The sequence below is a fragment of the Chenopodium album genome, chromosome 6 (assembly GCF_948465745.1).
Source record: "Chenopodium album chromosome 6, dcCheAlbu1.1, whole genome shotgun sequence".
NCBI classification, from domain to species: domain Eukaryota; kingdom Viridiplantae; phylum Streptophyta; class Magnoliopsida; order Caryophyllales; family Amaranthaceae; genus Chenopodium; species Chenopodium album.
The window spans coordinates 53,157,969-53,183,858 of NC_137839.1; the positions used below are offsets into that span (position 1 = coordinate 53,157,969).

Sequence of the window (25,890 nt, forward strand, 5' to 3'; positions counted from 1 at the left end):
TTATTTGGGTTTGAGATAGAGATGAATATATCAAGAAAATTATACTTTATCTTTGAGATAAACATACAAATATATCTCATCTCACCATTTTTTTCCTTAGATTTTTAAAGTAATAAAAGTTTTTAAATTGAATAAGCGCATGTTAATTACTATGATAAATAAAAAATTGTTTAGCACATGAAATTTTGGTAAATAAGTCAACAGCTTTATCCCATCATTATCTGTGTGGCACAAAAACAAATATAGCAAATTGTGAGATTAGATAAGTTAGAATATAGGAATCTGTTCTCTTCAGCTTAATTTTAGTTTAGTTAAGCTCTAATCAGTTCAATTCAGTTTCATTTCCTAATTTTTTTCTCTTATAAAATATTCATTTCAGCTCAGTTTAGTACAGCTCAGCTCCAATCAGTTCAGCTCAACTCAAGTAAATCAGAACATTACTAAACTAAACTAAACTTATTAGAGCTGAACTGAACTAAAATGAATATTTTATAATCAAAGGAAATTAAGAATTGAACTGAACTTATTGAAAGTGAACCTAAGCTAAATTAAATTGAAAATAAGCGGAAAAGAACAAGCTCTTAGCCTTTATAGAAAAAAAATCTCTTAATTTATGTGGGACTAGCTGTGGGTAGTAAGCAACCAATAAAGAATCGTTGAAGGTGTGGCTTGTAGTAAACTGGAAAACCACTGGTTAGCAGAGTCATTTCAAACTTGCAATGAGAAAATGATGAAAATGGATATTTTGATTGTAAAGCCAAGACGAAGCAGCTTCTTATCAAATTCCTTCAACTTTTCTAAATCATTCAAGACTTTTTGCTCCAAGAAAAACTCTCAGCAACCCCAACAAAACCCTGATGATGATGATGCAAAAGACAATAAAACTGGTAAAAAAAAGTTGATATTTTCAATTGTTGATTAAATTCATCATTTTTAGTGAAAACCCATCTCAAATTTTGTATTTTTTTTCCTGTAACTTGGAGCAATTATTTTCTTATTATTATGCAATCTTGTTTGTTTGTACTTTGATGCTGAATTGACTGAAGTTTTTAGAATCTTAGGAAAACTATTATATGTTGATATATTGTCATTTATTTTAGCTGTATTAGCATTAGATTAATTTTGTTTATTACAATTTGAGGAATATTTTTGGGTGAGGGTTTGGAATATGAACTTAGGTTAGTTGGTTGTTCTGGTTTGGGCTCTAGGCTAATGGGTATTTGTGGATTGATTTGATACATATATTCAAGACGAATTGGACCCCGAGTTTGGGGTTATGTTAGCATGTTTGGGATTACTTGGATACTAATTGACATTAGGTAGTGGATTTCGAATAATTGAGCAATACATTGTGATGGCTAAACTATACAAGTACATAAGTATATTTGATGGAATGATCTTGGTTTATATCTGTGCTTATTATGGTGGTAGGTTGTCTCTTGAGTCTTCATGAAAGTATTCTATCTGGACTTCAGGAAGAATTGGAGAAGCACAAATTTATTTCCGTCTTTTGGACCTTCATATCCTTAACCCCTTCTCAACTGTCTTGTACCTTAGCGCATTTTGCATTTGAATTCTTACTTTGTATAGTATTGGGATTTCGTTGGAACTTCCATGTGACAAAGGCTCACCATTTTTGGGATCTTTAAACGTTTAAAGGGAAGGGGGGGGGGGGGGGGTAAGTCCATGCAAGTCTACTATAATGCTAGTGGCTGCTTATCTTTTACTTTTGTGCTACCTGCTATCTATATATCCTTTTAGGTATAATATTCTCATGAATGAACTATTTAATTAGAGAGCAGCATGTTAGGAGTTGTAAGAAATTGTATCTGAGGCTTCTGAGCTAGAAAGTCAAATTTCTTTTTGTTTAATTTCTAGTCTGTTCCATTTTGGCAATTAACAATCAGAACTCTGAAACAATCAGACTGTAGATAGCTTAATATCAACAGACTGACTGTGCTTTTAACAGGGATTTAAAATTGAAGCGACAAGTTGCCTGACATAGCAGGTGCTATGAATTACTTCAAAAATTACCTTAATCAACAAGATAACCTTTGAGCAGCCTTTAAAATGATCTCTTTAATAAGAACCTTCCCAGTTCAGCACAACCAAATATGATCTATAGACTCTATAAAATGCATATTTTATGAATTGAAGGGTGGATGGTTTTCCTTTTGATCCTTACAGCTTCTATTAGCTCATAATCCAGCCCTGACCTTACCCCAACATCTTCAGGATTATTCCACCACCAAATTGCATCAGTAAAGAGGCACTGAGAACAAGTGTTGGGTTGTTTCAACTTTCAAGATTACCATTGCATAAACTGCAAATTGCTTAATGGTTTATTAGAAGTGTCACGTGATTGAAAAAATACTTGGACTGTGTTTGTTATGACATATGAGAACCTTCTCCATGTGACCTTCTCAAACTTGCCATGGTGTTGTTTATAATTTGTTCCAACAAAGATATGAGCCCCTTTTTTCTAGTCTTTGTTAATAGTTTGTACCAACAAAAATATGAGCCCCTTTTTTCTAGTCTCTTCTTAAAGGAATATAGTTTGATAGTTTGAAATACTACTGGTATTACAGTTTTGAGCTCAAGTCCTGTGCATTGAAGCATGAAGCCTTTCTTAAAAGGACTATGCTATATGCCTTCTATTAAGACACGGATAGAAATTTGTGCTTAAAATATATTGTGATGAGAATTTTCTTAATGCCTACAGTAGCCTTACAAATGTAGTGAAATATTAACAGTGAGATCCATTTTGGGTCCAGTATGAAATGTCTTGACGCATATCATTCCTTCCTTTCTTAGTATATTTAGGATAGGTTTAGATTGTTTTAGCATCATTATTTGAAGCTCTCTCCGTATTATCCTGTCTTGAAAAGTAGTTGGTATTCCCTTCATAAGAAATTTTCTCAATGATTATATGGAAGTATGGAACAGAAACTTGGATTTCTTAAAATAGTCAGATACTTGCTTTGTTTCTGAATTCTGACTTCCTGTATTTGCATCATTCAAGGACTTAATCATTTTAAGGTCTCTCATTTTTTTGCGTCTTGTTCATAGCATTATCTTTGTGAAACTAAACATTGCTTGTCATCACCTTTCCCATGTTTGCTTTGCCGCAATATATCCATTTTTAACTGAGCTTTATACAAAGATATCAAGCTTGAATCACTTCTTTATTCAATATACATTTTAATGAATTTCTTTCTCTTGAGCATGTCAAACTCTTTGGTTTTGTTCATAAATATGTTTAGTCCTACAAAATCCAAATCTACATGTAAAGATAAATTTAAGTGACATTTCTGTTTAAGTCAAAAACAAAAATAAGGAAAAAGAATGTTATTGAGGTTGGTTCATGTATTGTTCTGCATTCAGACAGATGATATTGCTTGTCACCTCTTCTTCATCTTTGTTTACCAAGAACTCTATTAGACATTGGTGTCCTCAATCAGATCAGGAGAAGTCTATTCCAAAGAATACGGTGTTAGTTTGATTTGTTTGGCCTGCACAATCTTTTCCATTTCAGTTTTTTTTTTTTTTTTTTTTTTTTTTTTTTCAGGCAACAGTTGATTCATTAGAGTTTAGTCTCTCTATAAAGTCTTTACACTAACTTGTGGTCTCGGATTCTAATAATCACTTAATTTTCTTTCTTCTGGAGAAGGAAAGATGAATGGACCCAACAGGGACCTGGCTCTTCACGGCTTGACTCAGTACAGCCTTTATGAGCCAGGTCCCTTGCATTTTCCCCCCTTTTTGTAGAGGGGAAGATGAGAGAAATCCCCCCTTCGAACCGTAGTTGGAGCAGGACTCAAACTTGTAGGAATCCTTATAAGCGTATTAACTACACCAAGCAAGTTGGTCCAAATACTATCCTTTAGTCAAGAATATGGCTATTTCTTGACATACTACTGGGCTTGACTTGCTTTACATTGAAATTAGTACACTTGCAAAATAAGGAACAAAGTATAATATCTTGAATTTTTGTAGGTGACAAATTCTCTACTGATTGGGACAAAGCATGGTCAAGCTTCAAGAAGCAGGGGAAGAAGAGCTTCTCATCACAGTTTTCTCCAAACAAATACGTGACCTGGAATCCAAGGCGTTCAAACTACCCTTTATCTGAAGAGGTTGATCCAATCAAGAGAACAGAGAGATCAAACCTCATGTTATGGACTAGCCCCAGGTTTACTCTAGGTTTAGCCATTGTGATAGTCTCGTTATTGTTAATTTACACCATTCTTGCTCCACCGAAGTGATAATTACTTTAAGATTAGATACAAGCCTCTACTGGCTGCTAGAAAAATTAATTTAATTTCATCAAAGTGCTGAGCTTAAGTATAATGTGTATTCTTGATTTTCATGATCCCTTGCATGATTTAGTGTCTATAATTTGATGATATTCTGAGTTCTAAAGGATGTTTCCACTGAAAATACTATATTTGGTCTTCGAGATATGTTCGTTACTTGTTAGTTTGTTTACCTTTTGAATGGTATTGTTCACCAATTATACCTCTATTAGAGTTCTGAATTCTGTAAGTGTAGAATTTAGTTTTTGATCAGTACTCCCTTTTAAATGATTCATGTTAGCTGACCCCTAAATCATTTTGGGACTAAGGCTTTGTTGTTGTTTTTGTTGTTGTACTCCCTTTAAAATGATTATGCGCCTTGCAGTCAATCAACCCTTCCATTTATCTTTTACTTCTGCTGTCATGCTAAGCTGGTCGAGTACCAACTTCCGAGCTCATCAGGAACCTGTCCATTGAATGCAGAGTTTGTATTGTAAGGGCTATGGGGTACTGCCAAAATTATTGTTTCTTTAGTTAAATCTGTTAATTTCAATGAACTACAAATGAGCAAATAAAGTGATATATAGTTTTACTTGTACAATAAGCATAATACTGCCGGTTATACCTGTAGACACAGAAATTTTATGAGTGTTTTACATTAAATTAGATAAACTAATTTGGGTTAAATCATGCTATTGATCCATTTTAATTAATTTTGGCCCATCCAAATAATTAATCCGAATTAATCAAATACAATTCGGGTTATAAAATAAATCAAACGGACCAGGTTAAAAGACTTCCAAGTCATTAAATGGGCCAGACCCAAACCTACTAAGTCCATTCAAGGGGTTCTCATCTCCTATAAATACATCATTCCTTCATTAGTTGTGGGGATCCAGAAATCATTATTCCAAGAGCTCATAAAACTCAAACGGAATTCTCTATGAAGTAAGTCAACAAGCACATTAAACTTGTGTCGACTTGTTCAGATACACTCAAACACATTTGAACAGGACTAAGCTTCAAAGCCCTCGTTCAGGTGTATCCAACAGGTGTCACACACATGTCATCGTCAAGCTACGGAACAGAATCAGAGGACTTAGTTTATTTTATTATAAACTTTTATTCAGAGATTGTACCCAAAAATCACATCATATCATATCATATCATATAACTAATATATAAAGCTAAACTTTTAGCCAGACGACGAGATATCGACACTTGGCGTTCCAACTTTTCGCCAAGTGTCGCGCCACGTAAGATAGAGTTATATAGAATTCAATTTGTAGGATAAAAAAAGTTAATTTAGAATTTTATTTTCAATCAAATTTGGATAGAATTTTAGGATAAAATTGTTAATTTAGAGTTTTATTTTCGATAAAGTACCAATATTGTACAAATTAAATTATAATTTTATTAAAAAAAAAAATTATAACACTCATAAATTATCATATAAATTTATTTTTTGTATCATAGTATTTTTTTGGAGCGAAGGAATTAGCACCACATCTATTATTTATAATATATTCTAATCAATTTAAACAATATACTTTACAATCTAATACTACGTATAATTTTATTACTGTGTGTAGACCTTTCAATCGGGTCGGGTCACGAGTCATTTCGAACGTGGTCATTATTTCAGGTTATGGTCAAAAAATGTTTAAATCATTACAAAAACACATCAATTTCTAACTAATTTTGTATCAATCATATGTTTTAAAATTTAACATATAGATTAAAAATTTATCTTAAAATTCAATAAACAACTCGGACATCGCACGGGAACAAAACTAGTATTAATATAAATTCATTTTTTTACTTTATTTCCCGTCTTTATTTATTTAGACTCGAAATTTGTGTAAACAATACCATAACTACTATAGTTGGGGAACGTGTCAAAATTTTCCAACTTGATTAAAATATGACCCAAACTAACATATCGACGGACTCTTCCAATCATTACCTGACATTTTGACACGTCTAAGGTTAAATGATTGGATTTTACTCATAGATTTTTTGTTTGATAATCAAAATTTACCTACTAGCAGTATGTTTATTGCAAACATTTATGATATGGTATTGACTATGTTTTCTAGTTCACGTTGTTTGATTATGGAACACTGAGTCTCACAATGACTTGACGAATCTGTTGACGCGTAAAGCATTTTCAAAGGAGACAAAGTGTTTATTGATTGAACAAGTAATTTATGGAATTGCTAATGTTGGCATGGAATTACTGTTGGCTTCATGAATCATTTATTCATACTAGCAGCTGACTTTGACTTCACTTCCTTAAATTTAGGTCTTATTAAGCATATATACGTAGTACAGTATTTCTTAACATTTAAAAAAAAAAAAAAAAAAAGCGAACATTATATTCTCTTAGGTCTTTTTAAGGGAAGGCTTTTTAATGGCTACAATAAAATTGTAGTCATTGCAATTGGTTTTAATCTTGACCCTTTATTTTTTATGGATCAATTTTGTCTATTTATTCAACTTTCTTAATATTTTGTTTGTTACTGTAAAAAAAATTTAAAAAATAAGGATGCTAGTCATATTATGATATCATAAAAAATTTTTTTTTTTTTTTTTTTTTTTTTTTTACTGTAAAAAAATAAGGATGCTAGTCGCCATACCTACAAAAACAAAACCAATTCAAAAATAAGAAATGTTCATCAGATCATAGTATCATACATGTGTCATATGTTTGTATGTGGTCTTGTGTGATTAGAGTATTAGAGGAATTTTAAAGGGAGGAATGTTAGGCATTTAGAAATGCATAACAAAGGGTATTCACGTAATTATGCATATGTACAAACGAATAAATATTCTGATATCATTGGATGATCAAATGGTACCATTGAATATACAGTGATACTATATGTGCACATAATGGTATTATATATGCATTTAGTTGTACTAAATTTATGCGTAAATAGTACCACTGATGATTCAATGGTACTATATAAACTTTCAGTTGAACAATCAGCATGTGGTCCCCCATCACGTGATACAATCCGACCAAAAAATAGGTGTGGTCCACCTACTTGCCGTTCTCTTCCTATCTCTCTCCTCTTTTCTCTCTCTACCATGTGTTTTTATAATATTTTAATCAATGTTATGCATTAGTAAATGCATAACTTTCCTCCATTTCTAGTTCCTCTATAGTATTATATCATCCTTGCAAAAACAGAGAAATGTATTCCGTAAAAGCAATTGAAAGCAGTGCGATAGGTTTTTTAATTTTCAAGTTACAAATCTTATAATAATCCTCTTAAAATATAGATAAACAAATTATATATTGTAGATAAGCTATTTCATCAAAATAAATAAATAAAATAAAATAAAAATCCATCTTAAATCGATGTTTCAGAATTGAAGTGGAAAATTTTTTAATATGGTTTTTTTTTTTTATATCTTAAAAGTCATCTACATGAACGGATAAGATGAGTCTTGTTAATTGAAGGATTGAGATTTACTCAATTATAATGACCACAATATTATTCTAGCTATTGCAAAACTGTACCTTTTTAAGTGACTTCACTTCTCTTAGTTTTTATGAGAGCTGTCAAAAATTGACCCGACCCGAAAACTCGACCTGAACTGATAATGATCTGAACCTGACTTGTACCCGAACAATGGGGTGAAATTAGTGACCCGTAACACGACCTTAACCAACCTGATGTTAACCGACAACTGATTTGATTCAATATTTTATGACCTGAATCTGAACCCGCACCCGAACCGATAGTAACCGTCAGCCGATTTAATTCGACCCGACAACAATCCGAACCCGAACTGGTACCCGACCCTATTAGAACCTGAAAACATCTATAACCCAACGTTCTGTTATTGAAGTGAGGTGTAATAAAATCTTGATAATGCTTGAACAAATTATGCAGAGCGTAATTAAATAAATTAACTTAACCACGTCGAATTTATTCGAATTGAACTTGAACCAAAACCAAGAATGATCCAACTTTAAGATTATCTGACCAAATAATTATCTGAGCCAACCTTAACCCGAACCCAAATGTACCATCTATTAACCCGGCCAAACCCGACTCAATACAACCTGAACTTGAAATTAAACCCGTTATGAATTTGACACGGATCGGACCCGACCTACATCCAAAAGGATGAACGACCTGAAATAACTTGAACCGAAATTGACCCGATTGGAACCTAAACCTCATCTGAGGCTAGATTGACTCGACACAGTACAACCTGATCCCGATTGGACCCGAGACCTGATTTGACCCGACCCAAACCCGACTTGAATACCTGAATTGACAGCTCTAGTTTTTATTCATTACTCTCATGTTCTCCCAAAAAAAAAAAAAAAAAAGTTTATTTATTACTCGTAATATCACATTTTAGAGTAGGCAGCAAAAAAATAAATTAATATTGTATTGTGAAAGTATACATTATGACTAATTCAACAACATATATGAATAAAAATTTAAGTCAAAAACCTAAATAGTGTAAAAAGTAGTTAAAAAAATATAGGGTATAAGAAATTGTAAAATTTTATTTGAGCTTGAAATAATTGAAATTTAACTCAAATGGCAGTGTAACAAGTTGAGCTTGACCAGACATTAACTTCATTAAGTTTGCTTCATCATATAACAAAAGTCGAACGACAGTAACATTGGGTTTGATTAATGCAAACTTTATTATCTTTTCCCATTAATTTCTATGATAATCATAATAATGTCGTTAATAATGACAGAATACATGAATAATAGAATGGTTAGAGGTTTTTTTTTTTTTTTTGGCATGTATATATGCAAACACCATCTACATACAAGGTAAAGATATTTTTGCAAGACCTCAATTCTCACGATTTTTTGTTCCGGTATTTGCAGGTCAGATACTTTGAGAGTAAGGAGAGAAGGGTAAGGGTAAGGGATCCCCATCCTCAAAGTGTCTTTAATAAAGATTAAACCTCCAACCTCCTTACAACTAGACCAAGCTTAACTCGGTAACAAAATAACGATATTTAATAATAGACATTATATATACTAGAGATTTAAGTACTAATTAAAGTTGTTTTTTTTTCCCATGTGTATAAGTCAATTAGTCGAGTCAAACTATTGCATTTAACATTCAAAAAAATGATGTCTTACTTGGTACTCTGTAGTTGGTACATAACAAATTAAAAATGATTAATGTAAGAGACTGGAAAGAATTATGATTTGATCATGTCACACGTGCAACGGTGCAAGTAGTCTCTTCATGTCGTAACTTTTGCCTAAACATGCAATAGATTTAGGAAACATTATAACCCTACATTCACCAACTCTGCCTCCCAATATTCTCACCAAGTCACCATTCCAAACATCATTCAATCTTGCCTACAGTTTTAGAGATTCACAATGTTGTTATATATATACATATTGATACATTTTATATCATACTACAAATTAATCTTTCCATTTCTTTCTTGCTACACTACTTGAAAGTTGAATGTCCTGTTTAATTCTTTGTTAGCTTTACAGGACATTTGCTACTTAGCTTTTGGTGCAATGGTACTTGCAAATAAGGAAAAGGAGAGATTGCCCCCGAAGAGAGGTAGGATTAAGGTCGAGATCATCCGTTGTTTACTAAGCATGGTTAGTCAAGCAATTGCGACAAAAGGAAGAAGAAAACGTTGCAACAAAATTACGACGGTGAGTGAAGAAGGCGGAAGCCTCACAACATGTACTACTGATGATAGTGATGAATGTAAAAAGGACTGTTGTGTCTGATCTTTGCATGTTTAATATTTGCCAAGTATGTATTATGTAACAATTAGAACTAGCTAAATTGATCTAAATGTCCAACTAGAATATGCCTTAAATTTCTCAAATGCAAGTTACTTGTTGCACCACTGTTATACAAGTAGTACTAGTATTATTTATCTCTACCAATTTGCATACAACATTGTTTTATTATTTCTCTCTACCAATTTTGCATGCACCACTGTTTTGCAATTTCTCGACTAAATTTGATTATTTCCCTGAAACAATAAGAATCAAATGTACTCCCATTAACTGACCAAAAGCTAATTGAGTGTACAATTTGTATTGTATATTACGAGTAGTTGTAAAGTAACCCTTAAATGATCAAAAGTGACACCAATATTAATTAATGTTATCCTTTTTTTTTTATTGATTAATTTGCCTTTTTTAAAGGGTAACAATCAAATTCTAATGGATGAAGGTAATCAAGTTTAAATTATCCCAAAACAGGTTAAGTTGCCCAAATTTAGTTAAAAAATAAATTAAAATTGTTCTTTAGGCACTTACACACCCGGTTTACACAAAAGTTTTTGTAATTCTTAAATTTGGGCATATTCTACTATTACAATCAACAATAAAGCAATGATTGCATAGATATTTTCTACAATATCCATAACCATTTTTTTTGCACTTTTTGGGAATAACTACCATTTTTTTTTAAAAAAAAATAAGTATCATTATTTGAAGATTTGTTTGACTACAACTACCATTTAAACGACAATGGTTAAAAAAAATATGTCTTGTGAGGCTCACCTGAACTGAACCCTAATCACCCCCACGTACTTGACCCGAACTAGCACCTAAACCTCACCTTAACCACCCAACCAAACCCCCACTAGACCTACAATTTTTCGACATCTTAATTATGTTGTTGGCGTTGAGGCTCCGACACGTGGACGACTGGAGGTGAGAGAAGAGGTGATGCGGTGGGGTGGGTGGGTATTGCAATAGGAGAGAGAATGTGAGTATGTCAAGGTGAAGAGGAAGGAGGGGGGGTTTTGGGTTGCGATGGTGGCCGAGTAGGTCCTGGTTTACGGCTCAGGGGTTGTAGTGTTGGTGGTTTTATGGGTTTTAGGTTGGGGTTGTGGCTGGGTAGGTATGGTGGGGTTTCGAGTTGGGTTAGGGTGAGAGGTGGAGGTGGTGGACTGGTAGGGGAGTGGTGGGTGGCTGGTTTGGTTCAAGTGCAGGGGAGTATTGGGTGGTTAGGGTTCGATTAGGTGGGAGAGTGGCAGATGGTTAGGATTCGATTCAGGCGGGCTCTATAAGATGGATTTTTTCACAATTGCCATTAAATAATAGTGGTAAATTGATAATATAACAAATTTTCAAATGATGATATTTGTTTTTCTTTTTTTAAAAAAAGGTAATTACTTACAAAAACTGAACAGTAGTGGTTCACAAAAAATTCTATCCTAAAGCATAAAATAATTTGACACTGTGACTACATTTTAACATAGTTTACTTATAGTAATCTGATCAAAGTATGCTTTGTCATAGAATTTCATGTGATGACTTATTAATTATCAGATTAGCTTCTGTCCAAAACTTGAAATTCCACCCTAAAGTTCATAGTCAACCACTCAAGGGAGACAATATCATGGCATGTCTGCCGCTAGAATCCCAAGTCTCCTACTAAGTCTATTCCAAAGTAGACAGTTTACCTTATCTGTTGACCATGAAATTAACTAGATACTTACCACTTCGTACTTAGGTACGTCATGAACTCAAGACTTTCATGACGGAAATTCATCCCCTAGTTCCATTCGTACATAACCAAGTTCTTTGCTCCTTCCATTTTCAAACAATGTGTTGTAAGACTTGATTGCACCAAAGATAAGCAGTTCGTATTCTTTCGCAAACCCTTCCATGGTATGCTCTAAGCACTTTCAAATAATCAAATGTATGTCTGAACTTTACAATTCCTAAGTGTTCCAGTGTAATAATAACCATTACATGTCACCATCAAAAAATTTCTCACATCCCTATCTAATTAACCATTTATATGATCTCGGGTGCAGCAAAACTCCCCAAACCTAACAAAATGAAAGTTGAAGGAAAACCCAACATTCTTTAGCAAGGGCTTAAAAACCATGTAATGTGGGAGAAATGTAATTTAATATACGCAGTGTATTCAATCAATCACTTGATGAATTTTTCCCTTGTCTGAGAGCTGACTTCCAAATCTCAGCAAAGTGGAGTCGCTACACTTTCTTGCTTCTCCTTGAGAACTCTTAAGAAAATCACAAGTAGCAGGTTAAGGTAGCTCTCATGGCACTCAATTTGCCTGTCCAGAACTTAAATGCAATCAGCACCAACAGCTTCATGGACCGACTTGTATCCATCCTTCTCCAAGCATTCAGCCAATTCAGCCTAAGGATAAGATCATCAAGAATGTGAAACTGAATATTTTAACATCAATATAATCTGAACATGGTACTACTGCAAGAGTGACCTTGTGGGTGCACACCCCACTAAGGCCCTGCTCTTCAGCTTATATAATCACTACTGAAGTAGGAAAGATCTCACATTCAAGTACCTAGATAGCATCTCATTTGCACATGAACTACCCATAATGGTGGCTAAAGCAATAATATACCTTTATTCGCGGAATTAGGGCAGGTCCTCCATAGGCAAATGCAGTGTACAGCTGAACTAGTGTAGCTCCAGCACGTATTTTCTTGTACGCCTCTTCACCACTGATTTAAAGACAATAGAGTAGCAAAATCAATCAAATGGCTTATAAGGTTAAATATGATCTTACTTACACTAACATACTAATGAAGTAATGCTGCTATGAGTTAAAAGATAACCTGCCAACACCACCACAGCCAATCAAAGGAATCTTCCCCTGTTATTATTAAAAAAAATAATAAAAAAAAAAGGATGTCTGTTAAACAAATTGTAAAGAGTGAAATTGGGGAACAAATATCCTAAGAAACATAGCAATACAAAAAAACACGGCTCATAGGTTATAACTTCCTTGACAAACAGATATAGACAGCTACACACCCAAAACCCAACTTATAACTGCTACTTTACTGTGTAGGCTTGCATGTTTGCAATTGGGGCTCAATTGCATGTAAATGGAGCCAAAATGATCATAAGCCCACCATCAACTACAGGTCTACAGCACCCCCTCCCCCCCAAAAAATATCCGCATAATAAAACGAAGAAAAAAAAAATCAGGATGAAATTTTCGCTTGGTCTTGTGACTTCTCGAGCAATGAAGGAATCAACAAGCCACAAATCATTCACAGAAATGATAGTATGGTGCTCAGCCAATAGGTAACACAAAACTTCCTGGTATAAGGGAACTTTTAAACTAGCTAGAAAGAGATCTCAAATCAAGCTTACTCATAGAATTCCAAATGATGAGTACCAAACATGCTTACTATTCACAAGACACTTCAAGATGAAAGAAGATGGTGTTGGATCACCAATCAACTAATTGAAATCAGGATGCAAGAAAATGCACACTTAGAAGCAATAAGTAAAATAATAGCAAGATAAAAAAAAATTTTAAAAATAAAATAAATAAAATAATAAAAAAACCAATCAGTCTTCAGACTACTAGTCTTATTTATATGATGAGCTACAACAAACAGGAATTCAATATTTGTGGAAGAATTCACTCTCCTTATGCCTATGCATGTGTTAGTGCCTTAGGATATTTCAGAAAGTTACATACTGTGAAAGAAGTGAAGATAATTTTTAAGCAATAAAGAATCATCTCTTTTTTCAGAATGGAGTAACCATACCCTTGTTAAGTTATACATTTCTTTCAAGACACTGGTTGATAAGTCAAACAAAGGCTTCCCACTTAAACCACCGACTTCCTGAGATAGAGGATTCTGGCTGATGGAGTCAGGCCTTGAAATAGTCGTATTTGATATAATCTGCAGAGAACCAGACAATTTTTTAGAATGTAGCACATTATAAGTTAAAAGTAATCTATTACCATAATCAAATTTCCCAAAGTTTATCAACCAAGACTTAGACATGTGCACATCAGCAAATGCTTGTGCAGTCATGCAAATATGTGCCACTCATTACTCATAGTATAAGAAATCATACAGTTAGATATTCCAATCTAAGAAAAGGCATGATAACCTAATATGAAGAAGAAAGCTTACCAGTCCATCTACTTGGAGAGCAAGCGCAACCTGGGAAAGGGATGAAATAGAAAATCTTAATATAGTATATAGATACTTAACAAAGAATATACAGTTCACAATCAAACAAGTACCGCAGCAATGTCTTCAAGGTCCTGTTTAGACAAGTCGGGGGCAATTTTAACAAGCAACGGAGGTGGACCTTCATCCCCCCATTGCATTTCATCACGAGCAGCTTGAACCTACATGATTTTCCACAACATAGTTAGTAGAGTAAAAGCAATGTGTAGATATATACATAGGATCTGAAGACAAAACCTTTTTAACAAGATCCTTAAGTTGTTTTCTTCCTTGAAGCTGACACAGTCCAGGTGTATTTGGTGATGAAACATTGATCACCTGATTAAAAAAGGGACACTTTAGATTTACAAAAATTGCATGCAATAAACAGATTTGGGTAGCTAACACCACCATAAACATATTGTGATATCAGCTAAAAACTTATACTTTATTGTGACAGCCAATAAAAATAAAGAGTAATTAACGCTTTGTCTGGATAACAAAGGAGGAAGGAAAGGAAGAGGAGGGAAGAGAAAGGGAGCAGAAAGGTTAGCTCCATTTTCCCTCCAAAACTCTCCTATTTTGGAGGGATTATACTTATTGATCCCTCCCTTTCATTCCCCTTCCCCTTATCCTTTACCCAAACAAGAGAAATTGTCCTCCTCCCTTTCTTCTCTTCTTTTCTTTCCATTTCCTTCTATCCGAACAATGTGTAAGATTTTACATAGATGCAATAAGGACCAATGACTATCATAAACATGAACACAAATTGAAAAATTACTCTAGCTGATACAAAAGAAGACATAAGGGACAGAATCAAGAGAATCAACATGATGTACCAGCATTTTGAGAGGACAAACAAAAAAAAATTAATTAAGCACCAGATAAGGGAAGTCACCAAAGTAAATTTTGGTAAATTCTTCCCAGTATTTGGATAATCATAACTAGCCAAACAAAGGGAACATGATTTTAATATAAAATAAAATAAAACAAAATAAAAAAAATAAAAAAATAAAAAACCTTTCTTCAATCAACGAGAGGAGCCCACCACCATATACATTGCTTATTTTCACAAAATTTTATAGTTATTTTCAAACTGCTATGAAGCCCACACAAAAATGCAAACAGATTAGTGTTTGTATATATTAGTAAGAAAATAAGGTTGAAGTGGGTTATGTGAATATAGTAGAAATCAAAGTGGGACAAGGCGACAACTATGCAAAACAGAGGGAGTATATAATCTGAAAGCTGAAACCACTATTTAAAGATATAGACTAAAAATAAAACAATACATAACCTAGATTACATTAAACAGACATAGGTATGGAAACAATGTAGAAAAAAGAAAATTAATCCCAAATAGACAAATAGTACACGAACACAACAACAAAAAAACTATTAAAAAAAGAATTTAATTTTAGATCAAAAAAGGGAATTAGTTAAAATGAAAAATGTTTAAACTCAATACTTGACCGCCCAAAAACATTGTTGCTAGCAAATTCAAAAAGGAACCCAATTATATGTTTCCACATTATCAACTGAAGGGAAGCCAAAAGGATTGGTTATCCCTGGATATGTTTAGCCCATGATGAGGACCTCCTCAAGTTAGATATTGTATAGACATTTTCCACGAGGTATACATATTTAAATTATTTAAGTAATTTTTTTTGGAGAAAACTTGTAAGGGTTTTATATTCCAAAACACATTTGGCAACTTCCCATCACAAAGTAAACCAATTAATAAGTTAGTAAGTAGCTTTATTGACTAAAATATATAGAAGTTTATATCTTTAATAAATAATCCCCCAATTCTTATTTGTTCAAAGTATTTTCCATGTATGTTCATTCTTGTATGCCCACTCTGCTTTATTTTATTTGAGGCATATCTCCTTTAGGCTTTTACCATCTTACCCTACAATAATTAAATCTTTTCACACTCTTTCACTTTAAACAACTTTTAATTACCCCTATCCACCTTTTTACAATCTCTCTTACCCACTTTACATTCACTCACATTTTTCAAAATTTGCTTAACCAACATATCTACAGGCTACAGCAATTGAGTAGAACCAAAATATAGAGGTAGTATTTATACTCTAATTCCTTCTCTTTTTTTCCTTTCTTTCTTTCTTTTTCTTTTATTATTATTATTATTATTTTTTTTTTTTTTTTTTGACTTTTTTAGAGTATTTACTATGAAAAGAAAACTTTATCAAAAGATACATTCATGCGGGATCATGTTAGATTCTTATCTACGTGTATATTAAAAATATCAACTTTTCACCATAATATTGCACAAATTTATGTAATATATGCATTTGAAGTTTTGCAAAAAGTTAAATTGGACAAACAAAAAGGATTGGAGGGAGTATGAGTTTAGTAATTCTTTATTCAAGGAGATTTAATGACTACTATAAACATAAAAGAAAACTAATCTCAGTGATACAGTCCACAAATAAAAAGTACTGTAAGTAGCAAAAACTACAAAATTCAACACCAAGATGCTTTTGAGAAGGCCAAAGCTTGCCCCTTCAACTTTTTTGTTAGAGTATTTAAAGCTTAGTTAGGTAAATGCTAATAAACACGTGTTTTAGTTATATTGTTGCAAATGGGCGAATGTGAACGCCACCTAATTACAAAGTTGGTATACACACAAATCTGATATTTATATTTATATAGGCTGAGCATTTGGTAGCTCCTTTAAATGAAAATTGGACTCACAGTAGCTAAATTTACTTTAGGGAAACAAAATCAATAATTATTACACATAAAGCAAGTAAGAAACAAAAGAATATCTACCAGGTAGTCTGCATACTGAGATAATGTGTGCACTCCTTGTACATAGTCGTTAGCAGCATCTTCGCTTGTCTTATTCTTGCCGAGGTTGACACCAAGAATTCCTGGCCCAGCCTTTCCTCCTGGTTTCCCCCCATCATTAGCAGTTGGGGAAGTGCTAGAACTCTCATCTAACTTCCTCTTGCCGTGCTGCGCACCTAAACGTTTAGCAACAGCTTGTATACCCTCACTATTAAACCCACAGCGATTGATGATTGCACTGTTTATATGTCAATCAAATGCAATATATTAGAGAGAGAATGTTTGCATGTATCCAACAAACTATATGAAGCCCATGCAGCCACATGTTCTTATCATTATTTATCAAATTAACATAGCTTATGGCTTCCTATTCAGGCTCTCTCTCCTAATTTGCCAGTTTCAAACCAATGTTAACGATACGCATCAAAAAATTGAAGCTTGAACAAGTGATGGAAGTTATGGGCTGTGGTTATACGGGTTTAGCTGAGGGATGACATGAGGACAAATAAGTCTAAACCAACTTTCCCATTTTTTTATATCCATAGACACTAGGCAGGCTTTGCCAAAGCTTTGGGTGGTTTCTATATAAACATAACCTCTAAGAAGATATTAGATGATTCACCTTACTATAGTGCCACAATTTTTGGATAAAAAGATCAATTTACAAGAATGGGGAATTTTCAAATTAATAATTTTTTGTTCATAGGAAAGTGATGATACACTGGAATATAGGTAACCTTACAAATGAAATGAAACTATAGTTGATCACTAAAATTAATTTGTGATTCTATCATAGGCATTATTTATAAATCAGGATGTAAGGGTGCATGTGCATATGTGGGCGTGCATCGGTGTAAAATGTATATCTATATATGTATTTATACAGAAATTAACAAACACACCCAAAAGTGTGCACACGCTTATACACATCTTTATGCAGGATCAAAGGTAGAAAGGATCAGCTAGAATCATGAAAAAAAAAAAAAGCATTTGATGCTGATTGTTCCAAAATTATACTAACCGTTCCTCCCGCAATCTAAAGATACGAGGCTTTGGATTGCCTTCCTGTGGAACAGGAGTAACAGAACCAACTTCTACGAAGCCATAACCAAGACCCAGCAGACCTTCGACAGCCTCGGCATTTTTATCAAATCCAGCAGCAAGACCTATTGGATTGGAGAACTTTCTTCCCCAGACTTCCAGTTCTAGAATGGAAGGATCTGGCCTTTTTTCTCTAGGAACCCATCCACGAGCAGCAGCTGAGACAGCCAATCTATGAGCAACCTCTGGATCTAATAAGGCAAAGAATGGATTCACAAGTTTTGTCGCTGAAAACAACCAGCCACTGCAGAAGAAGATTACAGCTATTATAATAATGAGGGATTAGAAAGATATGACATAATACTTCTCCAAAGAATCAGCTATGGTGTTACCAAAAAACTGTGGACAATAAATCACAATAATGACAAGCTAGTCTGAGTCACTTATTAACAGACAAAAATGTCAAGAATTCAATCACTGTACAGTGTGCAGTAATTCCCTTCATTATATACTTTTAGCAATTTACACATAAGTTTATTTTATATGTTAAACCTTGATTTCTAACAACATTTTACTCAATTGCAAGTATAAAAGGACTGGGTAATAAGTGGTTGAAGTAGGGTACATTTCTTTTATATGTTAAAGTGTATTAGCTGAGGAATTAGATTTTAGCTGTTTCATTATTATTGCTGGTTTGCAGATACCAGAGTTCTAAAATGGAAATTTTCCATCTCTGATTTTAACTCATAAAGAGGTTGGGGGTTCGTTTTATACTGTTCGGGAGATTTTTAGGGAGATAATTCAAGAGAATAGGGTTCTGGGTACTGGACAATTTACTTATGAAGAGCAAAAAGGTGATACTGTTGCAGTTGATTATCCATTGAGAACAATTTCTTCTGAACCTCAAGGTGTTTTGTTTCAGACAGCATGTGGACTAAATGGTTTCTCGAGTCAAGAAAAAAAAGAATACTATGTGCTCAATTTAGACAACAATGGGCAATCTACCAGACATTATGATATGGATGTTGTTCTGCACTCTACTGAACATCAGACTGAAAAAATAGGGGAAGGTGCTGCTAAGGTGGCATGTATATCAACAAGTGAGGAGACTGATAACCTTGTCATTTTGGATCATCAAGAACAGGCAAATTTGGAGGAGGTGTCTTTGAATAGCAATGGGCAGTGTTTCAATGTGAGTGAAAGGGATAATGTTCCTTTTGTAAATCATGTGCAGATTAATGAAACGTCTGAGCAGTTTGATAAACTGTTAGCAGAAGGATCACCAGAATGTGAGACTTTTGAAGCAGGTGAGGAATCAGAAGGTAAAGGTGACTAGAAACTAATTCAACACTTCCAACTGAGGATATGCAGGTAGAGACTTTCCCATTGAGGCCCACAACTGAGGAAACTAATGACTTAAGAAGCACATTATCTGAATCAAGAAAATTTGATTGTAATTTAAATGACTTAGTAGCTGAAAAGGTTCAAATAAGCAATAGCATTCTGGTCTTGGATAAAGAAATCTCCTCTGACAGTTCTTCTGATCTGATGACAATTAAGAGAGCAACAACTTTGAAGTTTCAGCATTGTCAATCATATGGTGGTTCAACATAGGGAGGATAATCTCAAAATTGACTTGATAGATATGCCCAATTCGTTCCCAATCAAAGGAGATACTATAATCCACCATGATCACATGAACCAAATATCACCACCACATGACTCAACATTGAAGACTGCTGGACCCAAAAAAAAAAAAAAAAACAACTTGATTTCAGTAATTTATTGAATCGTGAATTACTTAAACGCTGTCCTTACAATCATATTGTTGCTTACTCACAGATGTTTGACAAGGCAAATTATGTTAAAGCTGCGAGCTTTGCTAAATGCCTAATCTGTTTGACACTGTCAATGCAACAATGCTAGATTATCATTCTGTAAACTTCTCAACAGAACCAACTCCTGGGAATATTTCCATCCCGTAAACTAACTTTAAACTAAAAGAAACCAATAAAATAAATGACCAAAGACAAAATATGAAAATTCTGTAATATAGTCTCAATAACAGCAACCTTTTTCTTAGGTAATAACAGCATCACCTTGAAGCAGAGTGAAGCAAATCCGTAAATATTAATTTCTAAATGGTACTCCATAAGATCATGAATCCCAACCATACTAAACTCCTAAATTATACCATCATTAAAATCTCTGGAAATGAGGGCGAAACTTAACACTCGAGGAATTTTACATTAGTTAATAACCCTCAAAAATCAATGTGTCTTGTCACCTTAGTTGAAGCTGGAAATTCCTAATTTTACCTAGGATCAGCAATAACACAATCTCACTCCTCAAGTAGCCTCTGGTTGATAGGTGATTCTTCCTAGTCACAAGCATGTCTTCCTAGTTTTCAGTGTCTAACTCTGTCATCTTTGCTGCATTGACAAACTCAGTCAGTCCTACAGGTAACTGGCATGTAATGCTAGCTTCTTTTGGATTGGCTGTACTGAAATATGTTGCTTAGATGGTTTTGCATCAACAGAAAAGTTTTAAACTATCAATCAATCAAATCTCACTTCTCCCACATGATCATCAAACTCCCAATGCCTTCATTATCAATTACACATGACAATTCCACTACACATTACAAGTTGTACTACCACAATTCCAACAGTTCTCTCGTAAAAAAAACACTCTTTATTTGCCATTTGCAAATTATGACAAGAAGCGCAATTTTCTACGAGGTTAGCGAATTACATTAAAGTTAATCATCAGTATATGAGCACTTCAAAGAGCTATTTTCTATAAATAGCTTGGGAAGTGGGAAGCTTTATCACATTCCTATGACTGTCAATCAGCCACAATGAGGATACCTTATTCTTTGCCAATTGATCCATGATTCAAGGCTACCTAAACTAAAAAATAAGCGACATTGCCGACATTATCCTATCACGAGTTTCAAGGCTAAACTATGTTTTGCCTTCCATAAATCATAGGGCTCTTTTTGTCCTATTGCCCTTCCTTTCATGCTACGAGCAGATGGTATTAGCAATGCTTAGTAACAAATATTAAAGTTTTATCAAACATTCAAATCACCAAAATGCTAATAATGGCTACACATATCGCATCCGAAATAACGATAAATCGAAAGCAAAATACCAGAATGTCGCTTCATCGACTGTACTAACATAAGCTCCTCCAGCTATAATTAAGCCAATTGTTGCTCCAGTCAATAATCTTCCCTATACGTTAACCAAAACAAATATAGCATAATAAGAACTCAACAATGAATTAATTTTGATCTGTAATTTAAAAATCTTCAAATTCAACAGCACAATATAAAAATCTAAAGTTAACAAATTTAATTTAAATTTCTTCAAAACACGAAGCTTATAATGCCAGTAAAAATTCAATTGAATAATCTGCCGCTTTTATACAAGAATTAACAGTGCAATTAACGAAATTTAAATTAATCAATCACAAAACTAAAATTGAAAAACTGAAAATGAGATAAATTAGATAATGAATAGAAAATAATACCTTTGAAGGGTCAACTTTATGGAAGTTTTTGGCGGCGGAGGTGACACGGTCGGAGTTGTCGAGTGACGAAGGTCGTACCTTGTCGCAAAAATGGCGACGAAAGAAGAGGGAGTTGAAGAAAGGGGTTTGGGAGAGAGCCCTTTTTGGTAGCTTGATGAATTTTACCGCCATTGTTGGGAGGAAGGAGGTGACGAGTGTGGACTATTGTGCTGCAAATAGGAGATTGTATTTCATAACTCAACTCAAGTTCACCCGACTGCTTAGAATATGGGTAATCCGACCCGACACATTGCACTCGTGAAAGTTACGCCAACAACTCAAAGCGATCGAATAATACGATGCATAAAACATCAGGAAAGGGTTTGCTAGTAAGGTTTGCTAGTAAGAAAGGGTTGCAAAGATAGATAAATAAAGGACTTGAGAAGAGGGGAGGGGGCGCATTTGAACCTATAGAGTAAGGCTCCGTTCTGTTCTGTTCTGCTCTGCTCAAATCAAATCTGCTCTGCTCGGCTCTGCTCTGCTTTGCTGTATTTTCAAAAAATAATTAATAATAACAACAATAATAATTAATATTCAATAATAATAATTAATACTAGATGAAGCCCGTGCAATGCACAGTTTGTTTAAATTTTCAAAAATAATTTTTTTTATACATATATTTATGTGCTAAAATTTGTTATGTATTTAGATAAAATTCCTAATATCAAAAGATAATATTTTATATTTAATTAATTTAAATTGGAAAATCTCATTCGCCAATTTTGCTTACGTGACATTTGAATTATTTAATTATAAAAGATTTTAATAATCTCCTATTTAATTGGTTACTACTAAAATTTATAATCCTACATGGCACACTAAGAAAATTAGCTCTCTAAAAACTCGGGAAAAAACTCCCCTTTATATATATACTAGATGAAGCCCGTGCGATGCACGGTTCGTTTAAATGTTTTAGAATAATTATATATATATATATATATATATATATATATATATATATATATATATATATATATATATATATATATATATATATATATATATATATATATATATATATATATATATATATATATATATATAGCACTGTCAAAACGGTTTGACAGTTCGGTTTGAAATCGGTTCGGTATTTAATCGGGTCGGTTTGGAATCGGTTTAATTGTCTCACGGGTCGGTTTTGGTTCGGTTTAAATAGTTATCGGTTCGATTCGGTTTCGGTTTATTCTTAAGCGGTTTTAATTCGGTTCGGGTTGTAAACAGTCCGGGTAGTAAACGGTTCGGTGCAGACGGGTTGCGGTTTGTTAACGGTGCGGTGTAAACGGTTTTTATCCCGGTTCAAACAGTTTCGGGTTGAAAACGGTTTCGGGTTAGAAACAGTTCGGTTCTTTTTTGGTTCAGTTTATAACTGGTTCGGTTCTTTTTCGGTTCAGTTTTTAACTGGTTCGGTTCTTTTTCGGTTCAGTTTATAACTGGTTCGGTTCTTCGATTGTTTAACCACTTTAACGTTATTCATATCGGTTCCATTTCAAGTTTACTAAATTATAGTTGAATCTGAATTAAAACATAGCCTAATAGTATATTCATGTCACCAGCACACTCCCATCTTTATTTCATTATTACTCACAGAATCAATGTAATCATATGCTTAATAGTCTCTGTGAATTAATTTTATTTATTACGCCTTCATCCAAGCCTTGGTACTTAATATTACAAGCTTTTTGTTAATTTGGTTTCATCACCTCAAATGTATACATGACTAGAGGCAGTAGTGTTGCTAATAGTTTGAGGCAGGGCCTGAGTCTGCTTGTTTTGCTCTTGTTTGTGAACACTGATTATCCTTAAGACCTTATTGAATGATTTGCCTTGCTATTTTAAAAAAAAATATTCTAAGATTTCTAATATTTAATCCATTTAATTATATCCCCGTCAAAAAAAAAAAAATCCATTTAATTATATAAAAAAGTTTGTAAACGGTTCGATTTAGAAGCGGTTTGGTTCATAAACGGTTCGGTTTATAACCAGTTCGGTTTATAACCAGTTCGGTTTACAATCAGTTCGGTTTTTAAATGGTTCGGTGCAAACGGGTAGCAATTTGCTAACGGTTCGGTGTAAGCGGTTTTTTTGCCAGTTTAAACGGTTTTGGGTTGGAACCGGTTTCGGGTTAGATACGGTTCGGTTTTCTTTCAGTTCGGTTTATATTCGGTTCGGTTTGTTAACGGGTTCGGTTCTTATACGGTTTAACATTATTCGGGTCGATTCGGTTTCGGGTTTACTAAAATACGGTTTGGGTCGGTTTTCGGTTTCAAAAAAATCGGTTTTTAATCGGTTCGGTTCTCATTTAGATTGGTCGGTTTCGGGCAGTTAAACGGTTTCGGTTTGAAATTTGACAGCATATATATATTTATGTGCTAAAATTTGTTATATATTTAGATAAAATTCCTAATATCAAAAGATAATATTTTATATTAATTAATTTAAACTGGAAAATCTCATTTGTCAATTTTGCTTATGTGTCATTTAAATTATTTAATTCTAAAAGAAATTAATAATCTCGTATTTAATTGGCTACAAATAAAATTTATTATCCTATTTGGCGCGCTGAAAAAATTAAATCCTACGTGGCTCTTTAAAAATTCAGGAAAAAACTCCCCTTTATATATATATAAGATTATAGATTATAGATTGTAATGATGATAATAATTTATTATTTTGAATAATTATTAATATTAAAAATAATTTAAATAATTATTAATATTAATAATAATTAATATTTATTAATCATAATAATACTTCCTTCTTTCTTTTTTACTTGACTCGCTTTGACTTTTACACTATTCACCACCCCTCATTTGACCGTGTTTTGTGAATAATATGTAAGAAAAAACATATTTATGTTGGATCATTTTGAATTTGTCTCAATAAGTACTATCATAATATATAACTTTTATATTTTTTAATCATGGAGAATTAAAGTTATTAACCGTTAAAGTTTTGCATTGGTAAGCGTGATAAAAGAAACAGGTCAAGTAAAAAAGAACAGAGGAAGTAATTTATAATAATAATTATCAATAATAATATTTAATAATTGAAACTATTAAGAATTAATATTTAATAATATTATTAATTAATAATTTCTAATAATTATAACAATTCTTTCAAAAAAAAAAGAGATTGTTTTCAAGTAGTAATTTTTATATTATTATCATTTTTAGGGTAAAAAATATATGATTAAGACAAATTTATAAGTAAAATCATTATTACTCATTAAATCATTTTATTTTAAATTTTTTGTGAAATAAATATAAGTAAACCGTTGTCTTTTATCTTTCTAGTATTAACGTATGTAAAATATGGCACACATATATTTATGTTTTCACTCACCTAAATCGTATATGCACTTAATAGTAGTAGTAGTAGTAGTAGTAGTAGTAGTAGTAGTAGTAGTAGTAATAGTAGTAATAATACATTAATAATAGTATTAATAATAATGTTGAAATCTGCTCTGCTCGGCTCGGCTCTGCTCTATAATCCTGAAATCTGCTCTTGTAATCCCCCATATTTTTCTAATATAATTATTTATTATTTATGCAAATATTTTATCTTAGTTTTATAAGTATGAGTTATTTAATGTAAAAGTAATAAGATTTTACTAAACCATTAAGTTTTAGTCTAATTACAACTCCCTTTTTAAGTATATTGGCCCAAAGTTGATTCCTATTCAAGCCCAAACTACCCAAATTCTACTCCTAATAGATTTGGAGAAATAAAACCCAAACAAAATAGCCCTCACCTTCCTCTTCTTTTCACGTGAAAACAAAAAAAAAAAAAAAAAAAAAAAAAAAAAAAAAAAAAACCGTCATATACTCTCTTCTCCTCTTTCATGCACAACAACAACAACAACAACAAAAAAAAAAAAAAAAAAAAAAAAAAAAAAAAAAAAAAACTCTAGAAGCTTGTTGCTGCCGTTGCTCCAGCCAGACGCACCACCTCCGCGCCGCCCTGCCGTACCTTCGGCCACCCAGCGCGCCACCAGCAGTCCCCTTTGACAGTAGTCGCACTTTTCCTCCCTTTTTCCTCACTTCTCTTGCTTTGTTATTTTTGATTTAAAGTTTCAATTTTTATTTGATTTTGATTCTAAATTATTGATATTATGGTTTGATTTTATACATAAGTCATAAAAAGATTATGAATTTTTGAGTTTTAGCATGTTTAATTTATAATACAAAATTTCAGATTTTATGT

The 25,890-nt window shown here is 33.1% G+C and overlaps 1 protein-coding gene and 1 long non-coding RNA gene across 2 annotated transcripts; one reads left to right on the top strand and one right to left on the bottom strand.

Moving 5' to 3' along the window:
• The first annotated feature begins 610 nt into the window (after window positions 1-610).
• LOC145634900 (uncharacterized) lies at window positions 611-4,406 on the top strand. The gene is made up of 2 exons (XR_014113678.1): window positions 611-887; window positions 3,997-4,406. It is a non-coding gene; the product is annotated as an uncharacterized LOC145634900 (long non-coding RNA).
• Window positions 4,407-11,951: 7,545 nt separating this feature from the next.
• On the bottom strand, window positions 11,952-21,902 carry LOC145634901 (dihydroorotate dehydrogenase (quinone), mitochondrial-like). Its single transcript, XM_081686231.1, has 11 exons — window positions 21,649-21,902; window positions 21,268-21,350; window positions 18,092-18,415; window positions 17,053-17,308; window positions 14,512-14,592; window positions 14,328-14,435; window positions 14,215-14,244; window positions 13,840-13,977; window positions 12,892-12,929; window positions 12,678-12,777; window positions 11,952-12,451 (listed from the first exon to the last, which is right to left on the bottom strand). Exons 1-11 carry the CDS (start codon window positions 21,817-21,819, stop codon window positions 12,377-12,379), a joined length of 1,404 nt encoding a protein of 467 aa, XP_081542357.1. The 5' UTR covers window positions 21,820-21,902; the 3' UTR covers window positions 11,952-12,376.
• Between the last annotated feature and the right edge of the window lie 3,988 nt (window positions 21,903-25,890).

Excerpts from the sequence above, each read along its gene's own strand:
- LOC145634901 (XM_081686231.1), bottom strand. The coding sequence starts at position 21,819 with ATGGCGGTAAAATTCATCAAGCTACCAAAAAGGGCTCTCTCCCAAACC. Across the intron at positions 18,416-21,267 it reads GTCGATGAAGCGACATTCTG|TGGCTGGTTGTTTTCAGCGA; the intron begins GTATTTTGCTTT and ends CTTCTTCTGCAG. Across the intron at positions 14,593-17,052 it reads CTCAGTATGCAGACTACCTG|GTGATCAATGTTTCATCACC; the intron begins GTAGATATTCTT and ends TTTTTTAATCAG.